Source organism: Rosa chinensis, chromosome 7 (genome assembly GCF_002994745.2).
Source record: "Rosa chinensis cultivar Old Blush chromosome 7, RchiOBHm-V2, whole genome shotgun sequence".
In the NCBI taxonomy this organism is placed as follows: Eukaryota; Viridiplantae; Streptophyta; class Magnoliopsida; order Rosales; family Rosaceae; genus Rosa; species Rosa chinensis.
In genome coordinates this window covers 26,633,712-26,653,775 of record NC_037094.1, presented here as the reverse complement: position 1 = coordinate 26,653,775, position 20,064 = coordinate 26,633,712, and the positions used below count along the sequence as shown (strand labels likewise).

General features: G+C 37.6%; 1 protein-coding gene across 1 annotated transcript; it reads left to right on the top strand.

Annotated features, from left to right (window-relative positions):
• Positions 1-16,388: 16,388 nt before the first annotated feature.
• Positions 16,389-17,734, top strand: LOC112177699 (peroxidase N1). The gene is made up of 3 exons (XM_024315961.2): positions 16,389-16,793; positions 16,915-17,077; positions 17,195-17,734. Exons 1-3 carry the CDS (start codon positions 16,389-16,391, stop codon positions 17,614-17,616), a joined length of 990 nt encoding a protein of 329 aa, XP_024171729.1. The 3' UTR covers positions 17,617-17,734.
• Positions 17,735-20,064: the final 2,330 nt, after the last annotated feature.

The window sequence follows — 20,064 nt, the reverse complement described above, 5'->3', positions numbered from 1 at the left end:
TATGCCACATCATTTGGTACTCAATTTTGGTATAAATATTTGGTGTCTCCAGCATTTTCCTATTATATTATCGATAAATGAATAATTTATCGATAAATGAATATCTATTACTTTCATTTATCGATAAATGAATATCTATTACTTTAGAGAGAGTTCTATGTTATTCCTAGTTGAATTATATTTTTATTTGTTTGATTAGTTGAATTATATAACATAGTTTAATTTGATTATGTTGACTACCGAAGATAATCAAGATCTAGATGACAATTATGTTATACTAAATATTTTTCGAAAGAGACATTTCCAGCATTGATAACTTTGAATGACTATTTGCTACAAAATGAAAACAAAAATGTTTGAGATACCAAATAGTTATACCAATTATTAATACCAAATGATATGGCACCTGCAATGTCATCAATTGTTACCAAAAAAGTGATGATATGGAATTAATAAATTTTTTTATACTTGTCATTAAAAAAAAATCCAAATATCTTCTTCCTTGAGCAATAGCATCGCACCCAGTTCCTTGCCCTTTTTTATGGGAGCCATGAAAGAGTGCAAGAATTCTTGGCTTCGTTCACAGTTGAATAAATGAATCAATTAAAAGCCACCTGGACTTGCTAGGAGTTCCTTTCTCATTCTCTTACTCTCTCTCTCTCTCTCTCTCTCTCTCTCTCTCTCTCTCTCTCTCTCTCTCTCTCTCTCTCTCTCTCTCTCTCTCTCTCTCTTCATGATTTATTCTTCTGGCATTTGAACTTTGAAGGCTTGAATCAAAGAATCAATCTAGTGTTCTCATATCCCTTGACCAATAGCCATTCTTTGGTCTTTGTATTGAAAGTGGTCTATTGCTAGTAGTGTGCACATCATCGTTGTTGGCTCTTTGCCTTCCATCTCTCACTTTGATGTGTCGATGGTAGATGATCATCTCCTCTTGATGAGAGGACGGCGGTCATGCTACTTTGCAATGGTTTGGATTTTCTTGATCTTTAATTTTTTGAAAAAGAAAATTAGTATAGAAAATCTATGGTAGTAATCCCATTCAAATAGATTGATGAGTTGGCCCCTGCCACATCATTTGGTATATGAATTTGGTATAAATATTTGGTGTCTCTAGCACTGCTCAAATGAAAAATAATATAACAAATCTGATGCATGCATTGCAATAAATTAAGGATGAATTTCGATTCGGTTAAGACACAAGAAAAAAGCAAACAACTATAAAAGGATACTTTGAGAAATAATTAAATTGAAATAGAAGTTGTTAAAAGTTACTTAATTTTTGAATATTATATACTATTTCTTTTATTTATTTCATCAATCATTTTTTTTATTTTGAAAAAAAAAAAACTTAGCCCACCCCAGCCTTACATATGTCAGTGAGAATCAAACACATGACATTTACAATGTTGAAATTATAACTTACCAACAGGTCACAGCTCACCAGCAATATTTCATTAATTATTATTTATTCAAGTCAATCCCTATTTGTGTGTCTGGCCCAAACTCTAGGTTACTTGACCTAGTGGTAATATGGTTTTAATTAGAGAGAATCTCGGAGAATATCTTAGAGATATCCATTCATTGTATGATTAACTTTCCTTGTACAATTCAAATTCTATGCATTGTAATCCTCTATATAAAGAGCCCCCTATTATCAATGAGAACATACATCAATTCTCTCTCAAATATCATTTCCCTAAAACACGTTATCAGCACGAAGTCCTAACCCTGAAACAAATAGCCAAACCTTGATTCAAGAAGCTAAAAACCTTGAATCAGAATACAAAACCTTGAAGACTTTTCTGCCTCCACCTCACACCTTGAAGCACTCCATCCCAGGAGTCCAGAACCGGCGACGCCACCCAGAGAACCGGCCAGAAACCTACAGAACCGGCCACAGGAAGCTCCATACAACCCACAACAAAAATTCCACTGGTTCACCATCTTCCGGACATCCAATTTCCACCAAATTTTGTCAGCAGACACCTCTTAATCTGAAGATTCAGGAATCGGAAGAAAACTTACAAAAACCGGTCTACAAGTTACTGAACCGGCTGCCAAAATTTGTGGCAGAAAAGAGAAGAAAAGGAAAAAGAAAAAAAAGGGAGAGGCGGCCCAAGCCAAACTCGAGAAGCCCACAGTCAACTTGGCCCACTGACAACCAGCCTCTACCACGTCACCCCTACCAGGGGCCCACTGCCACGTCAGCAGCCGGGACCCACTGCCACGTAAGCTTCTGGTCAACGCCAGTCAGCAGTCAACGACTGCCAGCGACTTTTCCAGGCACTTTTCAGACCATGTTTTAGGAGAATTTTTCTGGTCAAATTTTCCGGCGACCTATTTCGAGGTATTTTTTGTCTAAAAGTTCCCGATTTTTAGAGTTTTTAAATTCAATTCCTCTTCTTTTTCGGGCACTTGCAAACTCCCTGCTTCTACCCCCCCCTTCTTCATCATAGGGGAGACCTAATTAAGCCGAACTGTGGGGGTTTGTGCTCACTCCAAGCTTGGAGCTTGTTGAGATCTCTAAACTCAGAGTTTGTAGATAATTTATGATCGACCACTTACGTCATTGTTTCGATCTAATCCAATACCTCTTGGAATTGAATTTCTTGGAAGTGATTACGCTAAAAAATTCCTAATTTCTTGAGAGCAACTACGCTCAGAAATATTATATGTTTTCGTAGTAGCCTTTCACGCTCCGAAACTAACCCTAAATTTTTGTATACTTTCAGGATGAGTAACCTGAACAAATTGGACTTTTCTCCATTGGGAACAACTGGCTCTGAATATCACAGGTGGGTTCATGATGTCCGCCAGCATCTCAAGGTTGATGAAATCCTGGATACGATTCTCAAGACTAGCCAGGACGTGCTAACTATTGAGCAAGCTCAAGCTTTGGAAGCAAATAGAGCAGCCTTAGAGGCAAATAAGGCCAAAGCCATCATCCTAATGACTCGTCATATGGATGATTCACTCCAGTACGAGTGTATGAATGAAGAAGAGCCCAGAAGGCTGTGGGTCTCACTAGAAGAAAGATTTGGCAACGTCCGTAACTCCCTGCTTCCAGACCTAGAAGTGAGATGGCATAGCCTCCGCTTCTGTGATTTTAAGTCAATTCTTGACTACAACTCGGAAGCACTTTGCATTAAATCCTTAATGGAATTATGTGATAAAGAAATCACAAATGCGATATTAATTGAGAAGATTCTCTCTACCTTCCCCGTCTTTGCATTGATGGTTGCTAAGAACTATGGAATCGATGTTACTGCAGGACAGATCACAAGGTTTCATGAGCTCATTGGAGCTATGAATGTCACTGAAAATCATGACAACATCCTTGTGAAGAACTATAATTCGAGATCCGTGGAAACAGAGCATATTCCAGAATCCAATTATAGTCACGCCCCTAAGAGAGGGTGCCAAGAGCGAAACCCTAATCGTAGGGATATTTCTGGACGTTCTGGTCCATATAATCGTCTACTTGGGAAGGTAACCGCCAAATAGGCGAACACGGAACCGAAGAGGTAAACGTGGAAAGAAAGAGGGAGGCAACGCCTCTGGCTATGTTGGTGGCGCCACCAACACTAAGAGCCATCTAAATGACGCTTTCAAAGTGCCTCAATCAATGGAGTCTGAGCATAGAGATGTATGTTCTCTATGTGGAGTATCTGGTCATTGGGCACACGCTTGTAGAGCTCGTGGAGAAATTGTCCCCGCCTACAAAGCATATTGTGAAGCAAGAGAAGCTCACTATGTGGAACAAGAAGATCAAGAAGATGATCTAGAGTAAAGGGTTGAAGACTACAAATCTGGCTGGGATCAATAGATCGCCAATTCTGTTTATGTCTTTATTTTTTCATGAGATGTAATAGGCAATTGCCATATATTTTTGTAGTAAATGCCAATGCTTTAGTTTTGCTTCAAAGTAGGCTCACCCAAAGTGAGTGTGATGTCTAGGAAGGTTCTTAGATTAGTGGTACTTAAGCGAGCCTTGCTCCACCGAAATCTCTCTACTCACCTAGTCACATTTATTTTGGAATTACCGAAAGAAGTTAGACGACTACCATTGTTTTGCATTAGCTAGCATTTTGGATTAGATTTTCTCTGGTCAAAGAGACAATGATGTAACTCCATTGGCTTATGCATAAAATTTCGAGTTCTTTTCATTATGACTCAATTTTGATTCTGAGCATATTACTTTGTGACTACGATGGCTGGGCCATCAGTATTAATTCAAGGACATAGAATAGCCCAAGTTTCACTTGCCAAATGGCACCTTGATTACTGTCACAAAAACTCTCTACGCTCTTAGGGCAAACCGTACCTTATAGCCAACGGATTCCATGCGAAACTGCATGTAGAGAACGACAATGAGTTCCTTTCCAATACCTCTAATGATTGCGAACAAAGGCGCATCTTAGAGAAGTTTATGTGTCTCTCTAGTGGACTCTATGTCACTATTCGAGCTATTAATCCAATGAAGTTATGAGGGAAGATTTCTTGGATTTAGATACATATTGGCTTTGTCATGACATGATAGGTCATCCTGGTCATGATATGATGATCCGTCTACTAAAGACTTCACATTGACATCTTTTCTCTTGAGCAAAATGAAGCATGAATTAAAAGTTGATTCCTGGATTAAGTGTGACCGACGCTGCTGCCTAGGGCACCACCTCCGTCCAGCACCATCCTTGGGCTGGCACAGTCCCTATCCATAACTCCATGGATGGCGTTCATCATGGTGATGGCGCCCCAGTTGATGCTGCAATCACCAACTTGCTTCAAATTGTGTTTCACACGCTCAGGCCTAACCAAAATTCTCATTGGTTGCTTTTAAAGCCTCTCGCTCGTTTTACAAAGCTCGTTCCTTAGGGAAATTAGGACTGAGACCGTCTTATGCAAAAGATATGAAAATACTCATTATGTTCTTACATAGAATCCGTGGGAATTCTGTGGATTAGTTCAACCAACTTGCGGACGTTTAAATATCTCATGATATTGGTTGACACGCAAACACGCTGGTCACGTGTTGTGCTATTGTCCACCTGCAAATGTTGTTTATGCTACACTTCTAGCACATATCATTTGACAACGGGCTCACTCCCCGGATCATCCTCTTCCATCAATTGAACTTGACAATGCTAGAGAGTTTACATCGAAGACTTTCGATGATTATTTCATTGGGACTAATGTTGGACATTATATTCCCATGAACACACCCAATTGGTCTCACAGAAATGACTACGATGGTAGTCCGGATATTGGTAATGCGCACTAATTTCCTTATATCCGCTTGGGGTGATGCAATATCGCATGCAGCTATGCTAATTCGTCTACGACCCATAGCCACTCAATCTACCTCTGCTTTATAGATAGTGACTGGGTACAAGTATCGTACTTACGCACATTTGAGTGAGCCATTTATGTGCCAATTCCGCCGCCACATCGCTCTATGATGGGTCCTTACAGACGAAGAGGCAACTCTGTTGGATTTGAGACTCCAACAATCGTCCGCCACTTAATGCCATTGCAAGGCGATCTCCTTACCGCTAGATTTGCGGATGTCACTTTGATGAGACAGTCTTCCCGTCGTTAGGGGGAGATAAGAACACGAATGTTCAGTAGGAACGACAGGAATTGTTGTGGCCTGTCCCCACTATGTCTCATCTCGATCCCTGTTAAAGTGACGAGATCACACATCTGCTGCAAATATGCCTGCAAAGAAGTACGTCTCTACGAGAGGACGTAGCGCTACCCTATACAGAGGTAGGCATAGTGCCAATGCCAAAGAGAGTGGTACTCTAGCTTTATAGGCCATGGCCCCAGATAGGATGCGTGGGAGGCTCGTGAGTTCGAAGGATACTTTGGCACATTCCAATCCTTTGATCATCAAGACTCAAAATTCGTCTCATGAGAATCTTCCGGATTATGGTTATCACTGGGGGATGCCTCAACGTCAGAACCTATTTCTGATAATATAGAGCTCTATGAAAATTACACTAGTGTACATGAGATGTGGGATAGAAACTCCATCATAATTGATGATGTAGTTATGCATGAGTTTGTTTGAGTTCGATGACATCGAACCACGCTCCGTTGATGAATGAATGTCAACGTAGAGAGATTTGGCCTAAATGAAAAGATGCGATCCAGGTTAAGTTAGATTCTCTAACGAAGAGGAAGGTTTTTGAGCCAGTGATACCAACACCTCCTAACATAAAACCTATTGACTAATGGGTCTTCGTTAGAAAGCGTGATGAGAAAAAGAGATGGCAATCTCGCCTTATGGCGCAAGAGTTCTCACAAAACGCCCTGGAATCGACTACGATGAGACATATTCTCTAGTAATGGATGTCATTGCATTCCACTACCCTGTCAGTTTGGTAGTTTCAGAATAACTGATTATGCAGCTTACAACTGTGGTCACTACGTATCTCTATGGGGATCTAGATACGGAATATACATGAAGGTTCATGGTGAACTTCATTTACCCAAGTCAAGTGGCTCTAGATCACGGAGCACGTTTACAATAAGATTGAAACGCTTACTAAAGTGACTACTTGATTGGGAAGGGATATGCCCACGCGTTTGCATTACAAGTTTCGGATTCTATCGCAGTTCATGTTAGACATGATCTTCATTGGAAGCCCTTAAAAAGTTAAGGGAAACCGCTGAACACTTGAAATCCGAGTTTGAGATGAAGGATTTTGGGAGAACACGATTATATCTCAGTTTGGAATTTGAGCATCGTGTTGATAGATGCTTAGGCATTTTGACAAGGTCAAGTTTTCAAGCTCCCCCATGATCGTCCGTAGTCCTGATCCTGAAAAGGATCCTCTTCGTTCAAAGGATGATGACGAAGATGCGCTAGGGGCAGAAATGTCCTAGTTAAGTACAGTAGGCGCATTATTGTACTTAGCTCAATGCACAAGACCGGACATCTCATTTGCCATGAACTTGTTAGCTAGATATAGCTCTGCGCCAACACGACGCCATTGGATTGGTGTAAAAGATATCTTTCGATACTCTAGATGTATGATTGATATGGGCTTGTTCTATCCCTACAGAGAGACGATAGATTCGGACCCATCACACACTAGGAACGCCGCCAACACTGGCCTGCGTCCACCCCAAATGATAAGCGTTTTGGAAGGTTTTGTTGATATTGGGTATCTCTCTGACCCACACAAAGGTCATTCCTAAATTGGTTAAGTGTTCACCATGGGCTAAGACCATGATATCTTAGAGGTCTACAGAGCAGACCCTAGTCGCTATATCTTCGAACAATGCAGATATCATTGCTCTTCACGAAGTGGTTTGTGAATGTATATGGATTGGATCCATAATTAAGCATGTTCGAAAAATTGTGGTTTGAAGTCTACCACAGATGAGCCTATGAGCATTTAGGGTAATGCTGCTTGTTTTGAACAAATGAAGCAAGGCTACATCAAAAGCGACAACACCAAGGATAATCAACAACGACAAACTCTCCTCAAGATCAAAGTGAACTAGGTTCAATCTGAGGACAGTGTGGCAGACTTGCTCACTAAGTCATTGCCTAAATTCCACTTTCGAGAAACATGTTGGTAGCATCGTTTGCGGAAGTTATCTGAACTCCCATGACCGTTGTCATCAGGGGGAGATGCAGACATCAGGGGGAGATGTCTACATGTATGGTCTCGAAATGTGAAGGGTGTGTTGTGCTCTTTTTCCCCTTCGACCGAGGTTATTTTTGTCCCACAGGGTTTTTGTTACTCGGCAAGGTTTTTAGCGATGCAATGAGAGAAGCACCGCGTTTGGGCAACACAAGGAGGAGTGTTCAAGTAAATCCCTATTTGTGTGTCTGGCCCAAACTCTAGGTTACTTGACCTAGTGGTAATAGGGTTTTAATTAGAGAGAATCTCGGAGAATATCTTAGAGATATCCATTCATTGTATGATTACCTTTCCGTGTACAATTCAGATTCTATGCATTGTAATCCTCTATATAAAGAGGTTTCTATTATCAATGAGAACACACAACAATTCTCTCTCAAATATCGTTTCCCTAAAACATTATTATCTTTTGCGATACTTTTTTTGATTTATTTCATCAATTGTTACTTTATATATTTGCTGGATCCTTAAGGATGTCTAGAAAAATTATTATCTTATGCATTTAATGAGGTTCTAATATACCCTGGTCCCAATTTGGGACTGGAGAAATTTATTATTCAATCAAGATTGTTAATTTATCGATGTTTTACTGTACTTTATTTTGGTTAGCAACGGTCTCGGTGCAATTGTTGGAGCAGTTCAATTGACAGTCTATGTAATATACTACAAAACTACACTAAAAGATGAAGATCTTTCTGACAAGCCTACTAATGAAGTGCAACTCTCAGTCAATGTCTAATTACGCCTATCGCTCAATCTATTCATAATCACTTCAAATTTTCGATCTTTAGTTTAGTTTTCATTTTTAACTAGTACTATTTAGTTTTTTCTTTTTTTTTTTTATGTAGAAGAAAAACAGTTTTCATTTTCTAAATTTACTGTTTCATAAAATATGTTTATATGTTCCTTGTATCAATCTAAAACAAATAAATTGAACTTCGTCCTTAAATTTTTTGGAATGCTGCACTGCACCAGATTTATTATGGTCGTCAATGGATTAAGTTATGTAATTCAATTTGAAAAAATATTTCATTATTCCTTTATCGATTAAACCCTTTGTGGCTCAATGAAATCTATGGAAAGTTAATTCACTCAAGTAATTTTTTTTTTTTTAAATAATAATAAATTTGTCTTCTCAAAAAAAAAAAAAAAAAAAGGTGGTTCTAGTTGGACCTCCTACACTTAGTACACTTCTAATTGACTTTTTAGAATACTTGATAGGCTAAGTGGACCTCCTTATTTTTACTAAAACACTCTTGAACATGAGATACAATAATCTGTTACTCAACTTTTTATATTTATATTCAACCATGAGAAAAAGAATGAATCAAAATCACATGATATTGTTCTCTTATGAGTATATCTCTCCTCCACCAAAATTAATCAAAGGGTTGGTTCTTGTTCTTCATATGTTCTTGGAATTCCTTTGAATTTGCTAAAAGAAGGATTTCATGGGTTTTGGGTTGATAGATCGAGCAATAACTATAACATAATATTCAATGAATATAGTTTAAGGAAATTTCAAATCAGATTGTTTTGAATTTACTTTTGTATTAAATGTGGGTCATGTATAGAAATTATTGTTTTTACTTAATTGTTTTAGGTAAATTATAAAACTATATAACAATATAAGGAAATTTCGAAAAAAAATAATAATTTATTTGAATGTTATATCTGGGGAAGGTAAGAAGAGTATTTTTTTTTTTTTTCATTTTTCTCACTTTGTCCTTATTTGTCTTTTCATATGACTTGACAAAATCTATTAATAATTGAAAAAAATTGGAGGTCCAAATATCAAATTTGGAGGTCCAACTAGAACCACAAAAAAAAAAAAAGTAATGTTTAAGGAAAACTGAAATTGGGAGATAATAGAGTCGTGTTTTTATTGATAATAGGGGCCTCTTTATATAGAGGATTACAAGACATAGAATAAGAGTTGTACAAGGAAAGATAAGCGTACAATTAATCAGATATCTCCGAGAATATCTCTAATTCTAAACCCTATTACAACTAAGTCAAGTAACCTAGAGTTTGGGCCAAACACATATTCTGGATTTACTTGAACACTCCACATCGAGAACATACATCTCTTTGCTCAGACTCCATTGATTGAGGCACTTTGAAAGCATCATTTAGATGACTCTTAGTGTTGGTGGAGCCACCAATATGGCCAGAGGCGTTCGCTCCCTCTCTCTTTCCACATTGATCTCTTCGGTTCTGTGTTATCCTATTTTGGCAGTTACCTTGACCAAAATGTCCAGAAGTATCCCTAAGATTAGGGTTTCGCTCTTGGCACCCTCTCTTAGAGGTGCGAGGAATATGCTCTGTTTCCATGGATCTCGAATTATAGTTCTTCACAAGGTTGTTGTCATGCTTTTCTGCTACATTCATAGCTCCAATAAGCTCATGAAACCTTGTGATCCATCCTGTAGTAACATCGATTCGATAATTCTTAGCAACCATCAATGCAGAGACGGGGAAGGTAGAGAGAGTCTTCTCAATCAACATCGCATCTGTGATCTCTTTACCATATAATTCCATTAAGGATTTAATGTGAAGTGCTTCCGAGTTGTAGTCAAGAACTGACTTGAAATCACAAAAGCGGAGGCTATGCCATCTCACTTCTAGGTCAGGAAGCAGGGAGTCACGGACGTTGCCAAATCTTTCTTCGAGTAAGACCCACAGCCTTCTGGGGTCTTCTTCATTCATACACTCGTATTGGAGTAAATCATCCATATGACGAGTCATTAGGATGATGGGTTTTGCCTTATTCGCCTCTAAGGCTGCTCTATTTGCTTCCAAAGCTTGAGCTTGCTCAACAGTTAGCACGTCATGTCTAGGCTCGAGAATCGTATCCAAGATTCCATTGGCCTTGAGATGCTGGCAGACATCACGAACCTACCTGTGATATCCATAGCCAGTTGTTCCCAATGGAGCAAAGTCCAATTTGTTCAAGTTACTCATCCTGAAAGAGAACAAGAAATTATGGTTAGTTTCGGAGCATAAAAGGCTACCACGAAAACATATAAAATTTCTGAGCGTAGTTGCTCCCAAGAAATTGTGAATTTCTGAGCGTAATTGCTTCCAAGAAATTCAATTCCAAGAGTTATTGGATTAGATCGAAACAATGACGTAAGTGGTCGATCCATAAATTCTCTACAAACTCTAAGTTTGGAGATCTCAACAAGCTCTAAGCTTGGAGTGTGCACGAATCCCCACAGTTCGGCTTAATTAGGTCTCCCCTATGATGAAGAAAGGGGGGAGAAGAAGGGAGTTTGCAAGTCCCCGAAAAAGAAGAGAAATTGAATTAAAAAACTCTAAAAAAAAGGGGAACTTTTAGTAAAAAATACCTTGAAATAGGTCGCCGGAAAATTTGACTGGGAAAAGTTGCCGGAAAAGTAGCCAGAAAGGTGTCCGGAAAAGTCTGCGGCAGCTGTTGACCGAGTGCTGGCATGGCAGTGGGGTCCAGGATGCTGACGTGGCAGTGGGTCCCGGGGGCTGACGTGGCAGAGCTGTTGGTTAGTGGGCCCAGTTGACTATGGGCTTCTGGAGTTGGGCTTGAAGGCTTCTGGGCTGGGCTTGGGCTGCCTCCCCGATATATATATATATATATATATATATATCTATATATATATATATATATATATATTTTTTTTTCCTCTCTTTTCTGCTAGAAAGATTGGTTGCCGGTTCAGTAATATAGATCAGTTTTTGTGTTTTTTCTTCCGGTTCCTGAATCTTCAGATTGAGGGGTGTCTGCTGACAAAATTTGGTCGAAATTGGATGTCCGGAAGATGGTGAACCGGTGGAATATTTGCTGTGGGTTGTATGGAACTTCTGGTGGCCGGTTCAGTAGGTTTCAGGTCGGCTCTTGAGGTGGCGCCACCAGTTCTGGACTCCTGGGATCGAGTGCTTCAAGGTATGAGGTGGAGGCAGAAAAGGCTTCAAGGTTTTGTATTCGGATTCAAGTTTTTTATCTTCGTGAATCAGGGTTTGGTTATTTGTTTCAAGGTTAGGGCTTCGTGCTGATAACGTATTTAAGGAAAACTGAAATTTGGAGAGAATAGAGTCGTGCTTTCATTGATAATAGGGGCCTCTTTATATAGAAGATTACAAGACATAGAATCAAAGTTGTACAAGGAAAGATAATCGTACAATTAATCAGATATCTCCGAGAATATCTCTAATTCTAAACCCTATTACAACTAGGTCAAGTAACCTAGAGTTTGGGCCAGACACATATTCTGGATTTACTTGAACAAGTAACAAATTTTTCAGTTCCAACAAAAAAATGTATTAATTTTTCAATTTGAATTAAGCTAAAAATCCTAAATTTAACGGAATAAGTGTTAGCCAAATAGCTACCCTCAAGTATAAGGGCCAAGTTATAGTGTAGGGATTATGAGTAGGGGATATTGTACCCAAGGGATTGGAAAACCCACTCTAGCTAAGGAAAACCTAAAGGATGATAGATGAATATGCAAATGTACAAATTACAAACAATGGCTCACAACTGAACCAAAGTTCATGGTGATTATATGCAAGATGAGGTAGTGTTTTGGTTTTGGTTTTGGAGATGATTTGATTTGGAAATAGCTAAATGAATACTTGAAATGTAAACTAGCCTAAGCTGAATTACATGTAATAAAATGGATGAGAGTTAGAACTTAAGGTTTTCACCTCTAGCCTTTCTTGCAAACAATGATGCTTCTATAATGAATGATGCCATTTTTAATTAGCCAATTTCTCTCCTTGCATTCCTCTCGGGTATGACAAGGGACATGCTCATTTGATGATATCAAGCAACCCCTCTCAGGTGTAGTACTTAACTACTTAAGTCATGCATTTCAATCCAGTTAGGTATTTAATGCATTTACCTAAGTGCATAAAGTTTGGAGATGAAGAAATTATGCAAACTAACCAAGCTTATCACTACGTGATTGTAGTTCACAACCCTAAAATGCACATATGATATGCTGTCATGCTTCAAACAACCAAGGTTAATCAAACCTTAATTATTTCTCATGTCATGGCAAATATTCATACCCAAATTGATTAAATTTAAGCATAAACATTCAACTCTTGAACTAGTATGTTAGGGTGCTAAGAAAAGTGCATCAAACATAATATTTACATCAAAGTCATACAAGATTGGCTAGGGTTGCTAGGGCTTTTAACCCTAGCCCCAACAAACTAACTACTCACTTATAATCAAATACATAAGCTTCAAAATGTTTATGAACATCAAACTAAAAAGTAGGGATAGAGATGTGACTAGTGATGATCAAATTGAGGATGGTGTAGATGAACTCATGGAAGTTTTGTCATGGTGATGATGATTCCTCAAGTGATGCTAGACTCCTCTCCTTCTTCTTCAAAGATTGATGATGGAATATGAGATGTAGAAATAATCAAGTGTTGAAATGGTGGAATTGTGGAGCTTTATGTATATGAAATAGAATGGGTAGATGGAAAAGATGATGAATTTGGTGGCGGTGATAGTGGAGGTTATGAATATATGGTGGTGGTGATGGAGGTTTTGTGGAGGAGATGATAGTGATGGAGGTTTTGTGGAAGAAATGATAGTGGATTGTGTAGAGAATATAGAGAGAAAAAGATGTAATCGAGTGGTATGGATGATGCCTTAAGAGTTTGATGAAGGGATGCTTATATATAGAAGAGAGAGAAAGGAGTAAAATGATAGATGGAAGCAAAAGGAGCAGCTCAAGGAACAAAGAAACATAGAGGTAGAGTATGAGAGTAGTAATAGATCCTAAAAACAAGGGAAAAGAGGAAATAAATGATGAGCTTTTAGAGTGTAGAGTAGAAAAAGATGACTTAGGAGAAGAGAGAAGCAGCTAGCTCTCTTTATTGTGCATGTGAATCATGAATTTGAAGAGTGTTGGTGTGGTTTTGGGTCACCAAAGTCAATGACAAAGATGGAGAGAACCCTATGCACCATGCTTATTATCCAAATGATAATATAATGAATTAATCTTGTCATAATCTTGTAAGATTCTTCTAGAAATCTCCTTGAGAATTGTAGCAACATAACCCTTCCAAAAATGCACAACAAATCTGTCCAAAATGGATTCTCGGCCAAGTTACCCTTATTCTATCAACTAGGATTCATTTTCTGCTTCCGAAACTTCGTTCAATTGAATCTTCACCGAGACTTCAGAATTGGTCTTCGACTACTTCATACCAAATGTTCCTTGGTAAGTGCAAATAATGATGGTAAAATTTCAGAGCTTAGTTCACAGTAGTTTATCCGAAAATGATGCCAAAATCTGTACAGGTCCGGTGTTGCCATTTTCATCTTTTAGTCAGAAACTTGGACCAATCTTTTGAAGGCCTTCCACTCCGAAATAACTCTTTAACTCTTCATAAGAAATGATCCTTAGGATATCTAGAATGGATCTGGAAAGTTTCAACTCATTTGGAGTTCGTTTGATCTGGCTGCCGACCCTCCTTCCATGTCTAGCTTGCTTTCTCCCAGCCGGAGTAAGAAAATGTGCTAAGGTTGACTTTTTAATTCATTTCCATGTTTCTCCATCATTTCCTAACATGATAAGGAAAACATAATAAATATATATAAATAAACACAAACGTTAAGTAAAAATACAAGATTAGGGGAATAATGGAATTGGATTAGTCTACATTAAATTGGACTTTAGAACAAGTAATTTCCATGTTTTAGGGCACAAATATGTATATAAATTATGATCCAACAATAAGATAACGAAATATGAACCAAACGAGACCGAAAAGTCATGATTGTGTAAAGTGTCACAAAAGTTCTGTTGAAGTAGCCAAACTGTAAAGGAGTGATAGGGTATATCAAAAATAAACCCCTTCTTTACATATGTTATTCAAGGATCAACTCGATATATACACAATAACAGCAAGTTTCTCAAGGTATTTTAGAGAATTGAAACTTACTCAAGTAAACTGGAATGCGCCAACCAGTTCCATGCACTTAGTAAATTAAATATAGTTAGCAATTACAAGTTTATAAACACATCCAGGGACATACACTAAAATTGGTCATATTCTCAGCTCAGGAGAAAAAAATGAGGCTCATACATTTCCTCAGTAACCTAACAAGAACTCAATGTCCATGTACCAATTATATGAAATGTTTTTCAGATTCTAACAAGTAAGAAACTATATCACCCTAAATTATAGCTGTTCCAAAACACTAATTTTAGTATCAGAATGAACTTAAACCCTAAAATGCATTCACATAGTAGTGCAAGTATTTAGACCACAACTCATTCAATCACACTAAACTTATATTTTATATTGAATGGTGCTTATGTGTATTCTTCCAACCCATTCAATCACGCTAAACTCATTCTTCCAATTGTTTCCACCAACTAGTTTTTACAATGCATAAGAAAGCACACCAAGCAGTTTAGTTATCAAAAACCAAATGTTGCAGCAACTGAACAGTAAAATACCCAAATTCTAGAAATTGTATTGACAAAAGTGTAAGCCTAAATGTACCAATCAAAATTTCAGTATTCTGATTACATGTAAGCCTAAATCTGTTAAATCAAACTAAAGGCCTTCCCCATCAAACTCACACATGGCATCAATTTACCTCATATATTTTCAAAACTAAAAAATTTGTAGAACTATAAATGTCAAAATTACATGCTAATCTGCTTTACTTATTTTCTCAAAATGTAGAAAACTAGTCAAAGATTGCAGCTAACTAAACCTTCCTTATCAATTGCTGCATTACTGAAGCAGAAACAGAAAGAGAAGCCCATTCAATTCCACGTAGCCATATACTCAATTGCTTCCAATTGCCCATTCAATTTCTTCCAATTTTGGAACCAAAACACCACCATAAACGAAAATAAGTCCAAAGACAGTACCTGTAATTAGAATCGGAGCAGCATTGCAGGAACTGAAGGGAGTAATGCACAAAGAAAAGTGAGCTGATCTTCTTGGGAATCAAAGACAGAGAAGCGAACTGATCTGAGAGATGTTGCAAGTGAGTGAGGGAGGGAGAGAGAGATATCTAAGTTTTGATTTTTGTATAATTTCAAATTGAGAATTTAAAATTGAAAACTGAGAATGAAGAGCGATTGGTACCTTAGAGAGTTGATGGCAGGAGGGAAGACTGGTTGAAAAGTAGCTTGAGGTCTGAAACGATTAGGTGGCTCCGATCCCGTCGAACATTGTGAAGGCTTCGACTAGTGTGAGAGCTTTTGGTGGCGGGAGATGAGCACAGATTTTGGCTTTGACTAGGGCAAGAGTCTTTAGTGACTCTATGAAGGCTAGGTCAACGAAATTTCAAATTTCTGCTAAAATTTAGAATAAAGCAGACAACTCCCTCACAATTTTCCCTTATTTTTCTTTTATCTCAAAGTTTTGACAGCGTGCGCCACACGTTGTGGTTCTAAAAATATTTAGCAACGCGCATTTATGCTTGTTGATATCTCAAATAACAATTTTTAGACAACAATGCGTAAAGCGAGTTGTCTTTTTTTTTATTTTTTTTTTATAGAATGTAAAGTGAGTTGTCAATAATCAAATTAAAAACATGCAAATGATACATGTGGTGGTAAATAATTTAATACAACGCACATTATGTGCCTGTTTTAGAGGATTATACGTGAAAACGAGTATTTATAGACCATTTTTCTTGTAGTGCATTCATCTAATCATTTATACATTGATTCAATATAAACAAATAAGCTAGCTAAGTTCGAAATGTACCAGAAGTCCTCCATGTTCATTATGATTTTGACCTTGCTTGCCGTGGCTACCACCTTCCCCAGCTCGGTACAAAGCCAAAGCACACGAGTTGGATTCTATTCTAGTTCATGTCCTAGGGCAGAGTCCATTGTTACAGAAACAGTTCAGAAGCATTTCAAATCCTCTCCTTCCATTGCTGCTGGCTTATTGAGGATGCATTTTCATGACTGCTTTGTCCAAGGTTGTGACGCATCTGTCCTCCTCAACGGCGAAAACACTGAAAAAACCGCTGTCCCAAACCTTGGATTGAGAGGTTGGGAAGTTATTGACGATGCAAAGACTCAGCTTGAAGCTGCATGCCCTGGTGTTGTTTCCTGTGCTGATATTCTCGCCCTAGCTGCTCGCGATTCTGTCTTCTTAGTTAGTTTTTTCTTTGATAACCTAGCGAATATGTTAGTAGTATAGATGCACTAATTTGTTGCATCCTCGGTATATTTAAAAATAATACACATGGATTAATCTTTGATATATTTTCTTGCAGACAAAGGGCATTAACTGGAACGTGCCTACCGGAAGGTTCGACGGACGAGTATCATTGGGATCTGAGGCTAAAAATCTACCTGGCCCTAGGGATTCTATTGATGTACAAAAGACCAAGTTTCAAACTTTTGGTCTCAACACTCAAGATCTTGTCACTCTTGTTGGTACATAACCTTGAATGCTAGATTTCTAATGCGTAATATTTTCTAACTAATAGCCATTAATTCTATATATTTTGTAGCTTCATTAAACTGATATGCATCTTAGTTTGGAATTTATAGGTGGACACACTATTGGCACTTCAGCTTGCCAGTTCTTCAGGTACAGGCTTTACAACTTCACTACAACTGGAAATAGCGCAGATCCTACCATCAACCCTTCATTTCTTCCTCAACTACGAACACTTTGCCCCCAAGATGGTGATGCAGCAAAGCGTGTCGATTTGGACACAGGCAGTGCAGCTTTATTTGATGCAACATTCTTCAAAAACTTAGAGGATGGTCGCGGGATACTCGAGTCTGATCAAAAATTATGGACTGATGCCTCCACAAAAAGCTTTGTCCAACAGTTCTTGGGTGTGAGAGGCTTGCAGGCATTAAACTTCAACATAGAGTTCGGAAGGTCCATGGTGAAGATGAGTAATATCGGTTTGAAGTCTGCAGCAAATGGTGAAATCCGCCGCATTTGTTTTGCCATTAACTAACTGATGAAGATCATAAGCACTCAAAAGGAAGTCGGATGACTGATTTTTTGTTTTATGAATTTGGTGGCTGTCACAACCCAACCTTGAGTCATGATAAAGTGGTGGTTAAAACTAGAATCATAACAAGATTTTTTTTTATTATTGGTTTGAAGAAGTAAGAACAAAGCTGTGATCACAAACGAAACAAAAACAAACTGGAAGTTTTCAAAACTCTAACTTAAAAGCAAGTTTCTAATCCTTTACTGAAGAAGACTTTTAACAAAATTCCAAGCAAACACTTTACATAAAGCCCTTCCAAAAACTGAGAAAACTAATTCATTTTATAAGCTCAAAAAGAGCAACTTGCTCTCCAGTTTTCCACTACAAAAGAATGCTCCAAGTTAATACTTCAGTCATTTACAACATATGTACACTGCCAAGGCCAAAAAGAACAAAATTCTGGAATGATGAACATCCAGCACCAAGGAGCAATCACTTAAACAAGGAAAACACAATCCATCACACACTTCACAAGCAAACAAAGCTCCAACATTTTCTGCTCAAGACAGTTCTGGTATCTCACTAACATATCCACTCATGGACTTCTTTCCTGAAACCACAACAAGAACATAGGGAATGAGCTTCACAAGCTCAGTAGGTACAACAAAAAGATCAGTATAGCAAAGATTCTAATCTAGCAAGCAGTTAGAATGTGAAGGAAAAGAAAATATACTGTTAACGTTTCTGGGATGTACAAGAAACTAATTAGAGGTAGAAGAAAATTAAGCTTAGAAGTTGTTGCTGCAATATTTAAAAAGAAATCAATGAAACAGATTATGACTCAAAGCTTTGCTTCAATTCAAAGACACCAATCAATTTAAATCAGTTCCATAAATAGCTGAGCGAGAAGAGGGGAACAAGCTGGAAATTCAAAACTTTCTTGATAAACATTCAAATACAATGGAAGAATAAACCCGTCGGAAATCCAACGAGAGAGCAACAAGGTCATGAAGCCTTTTAGCTTCGTTTACTAAATAATACATTTTTTTTTTGTTGACATTTTTTATTTTCTATGTTGATGGTGCTTCTAATTCAAAATGAGGGTAAGTACTCGACCAAGTATAACCATAAAACTCATGCACACAGAATACATGAGAATCCCATTACTACTAGAACAAAAAATCACTAAGAGACTAACAATTCTATTATAAATATCAGCTTTCACTTCTTCAAATTCTCCTGTCAAAGATGGTGCATACAGATGCTAGATTTGTGGTCGGTGTGGTTGGGAATGTCATCTCTGGCGGGTTTTTCCTCTCTCTCCCACATTCATACAAATATGGAACATTCTGATCCAAAGCCTTACCTTACAACAGTGTTGAATTGTTTTTATAATGCTCTTATTATGGATTGCCATTTGTTAATCCAAATAGTATTTTAGTTGTCACCATTAACAAAATTGGAATAATTATAGAGCTCATTTATCTTGGCATATTCTTCTATCATGCTTCAACAAAAGGGTGACAGAGGGTTGCTACATATTTGGTATGCTAACTTATTTTCTTTGGGGCTATTGTGGGTGAAACTATGTTGGCAATACTTGAGCATAAGATAAAGATGAATCGACATTTGAGGGTTGTTGTAGTTACTTCTATCTGTGATTTTTTCAATGTCCTCATGTATAGCTCTCCTCTATTCATTGTGAGTGATGTCATTAAAACAAAGAGTGTGAAATATATGCCATTCTCACTCTCAGTTGCCAACTTTCTAAATGGTTGTTGCTAGACTTCCTATGCTCTTATTGGAAAAGTGGACTACTTTATTTTGGTTAGCAATGGTTTCGGTGTGATTGTTAGAGCATTTCAATTGATAGTCTATGCAATATACTACAGAACTACACCAAAAGATGAAGAGCTTTATGACAAATCTACTAATGAAGTGCAACTCTTAGCCATTGTCTAAATATCGCCTATTTATCTATTCATAATCACTTCAAATTTTCGACCTTTAGTTTAGTTTTCATTTCTAACAAGTACTATTTTGTTTTTTTTTTATGTGTAAGAAAAATACTTTTGTTTTTCTCAATTTACTATTTCTTAAAATATATATGTTTCTATATTTCTTGTATCAATCTAAAAAGAATATATTGAACTTCATCCTTAATTTTTTTTGCAATCCCGGCTGCACCACATTTATTATGGTGCGTCAATGGATTAAGATATGTTATTCAACTTGAAAAAATATTTTATAATTCTTTTATCGATTGAGCCCTTTGCAGATTAACGATGTACTATCTATGTTGGGTTAATTCTCTCAAGTAATAAAGTTTTTAGAAAAAAAAAATGAGGGTAATTCTAGTCAGACCTCTAAATTTGCTATCTAGCCTAAAGCTGTCAATTTCAACACGACCCGGTAATACGACTTAAAACCCGCACAATTAAAAAGTGAGTCGGCCGCGAGTCAACCCAC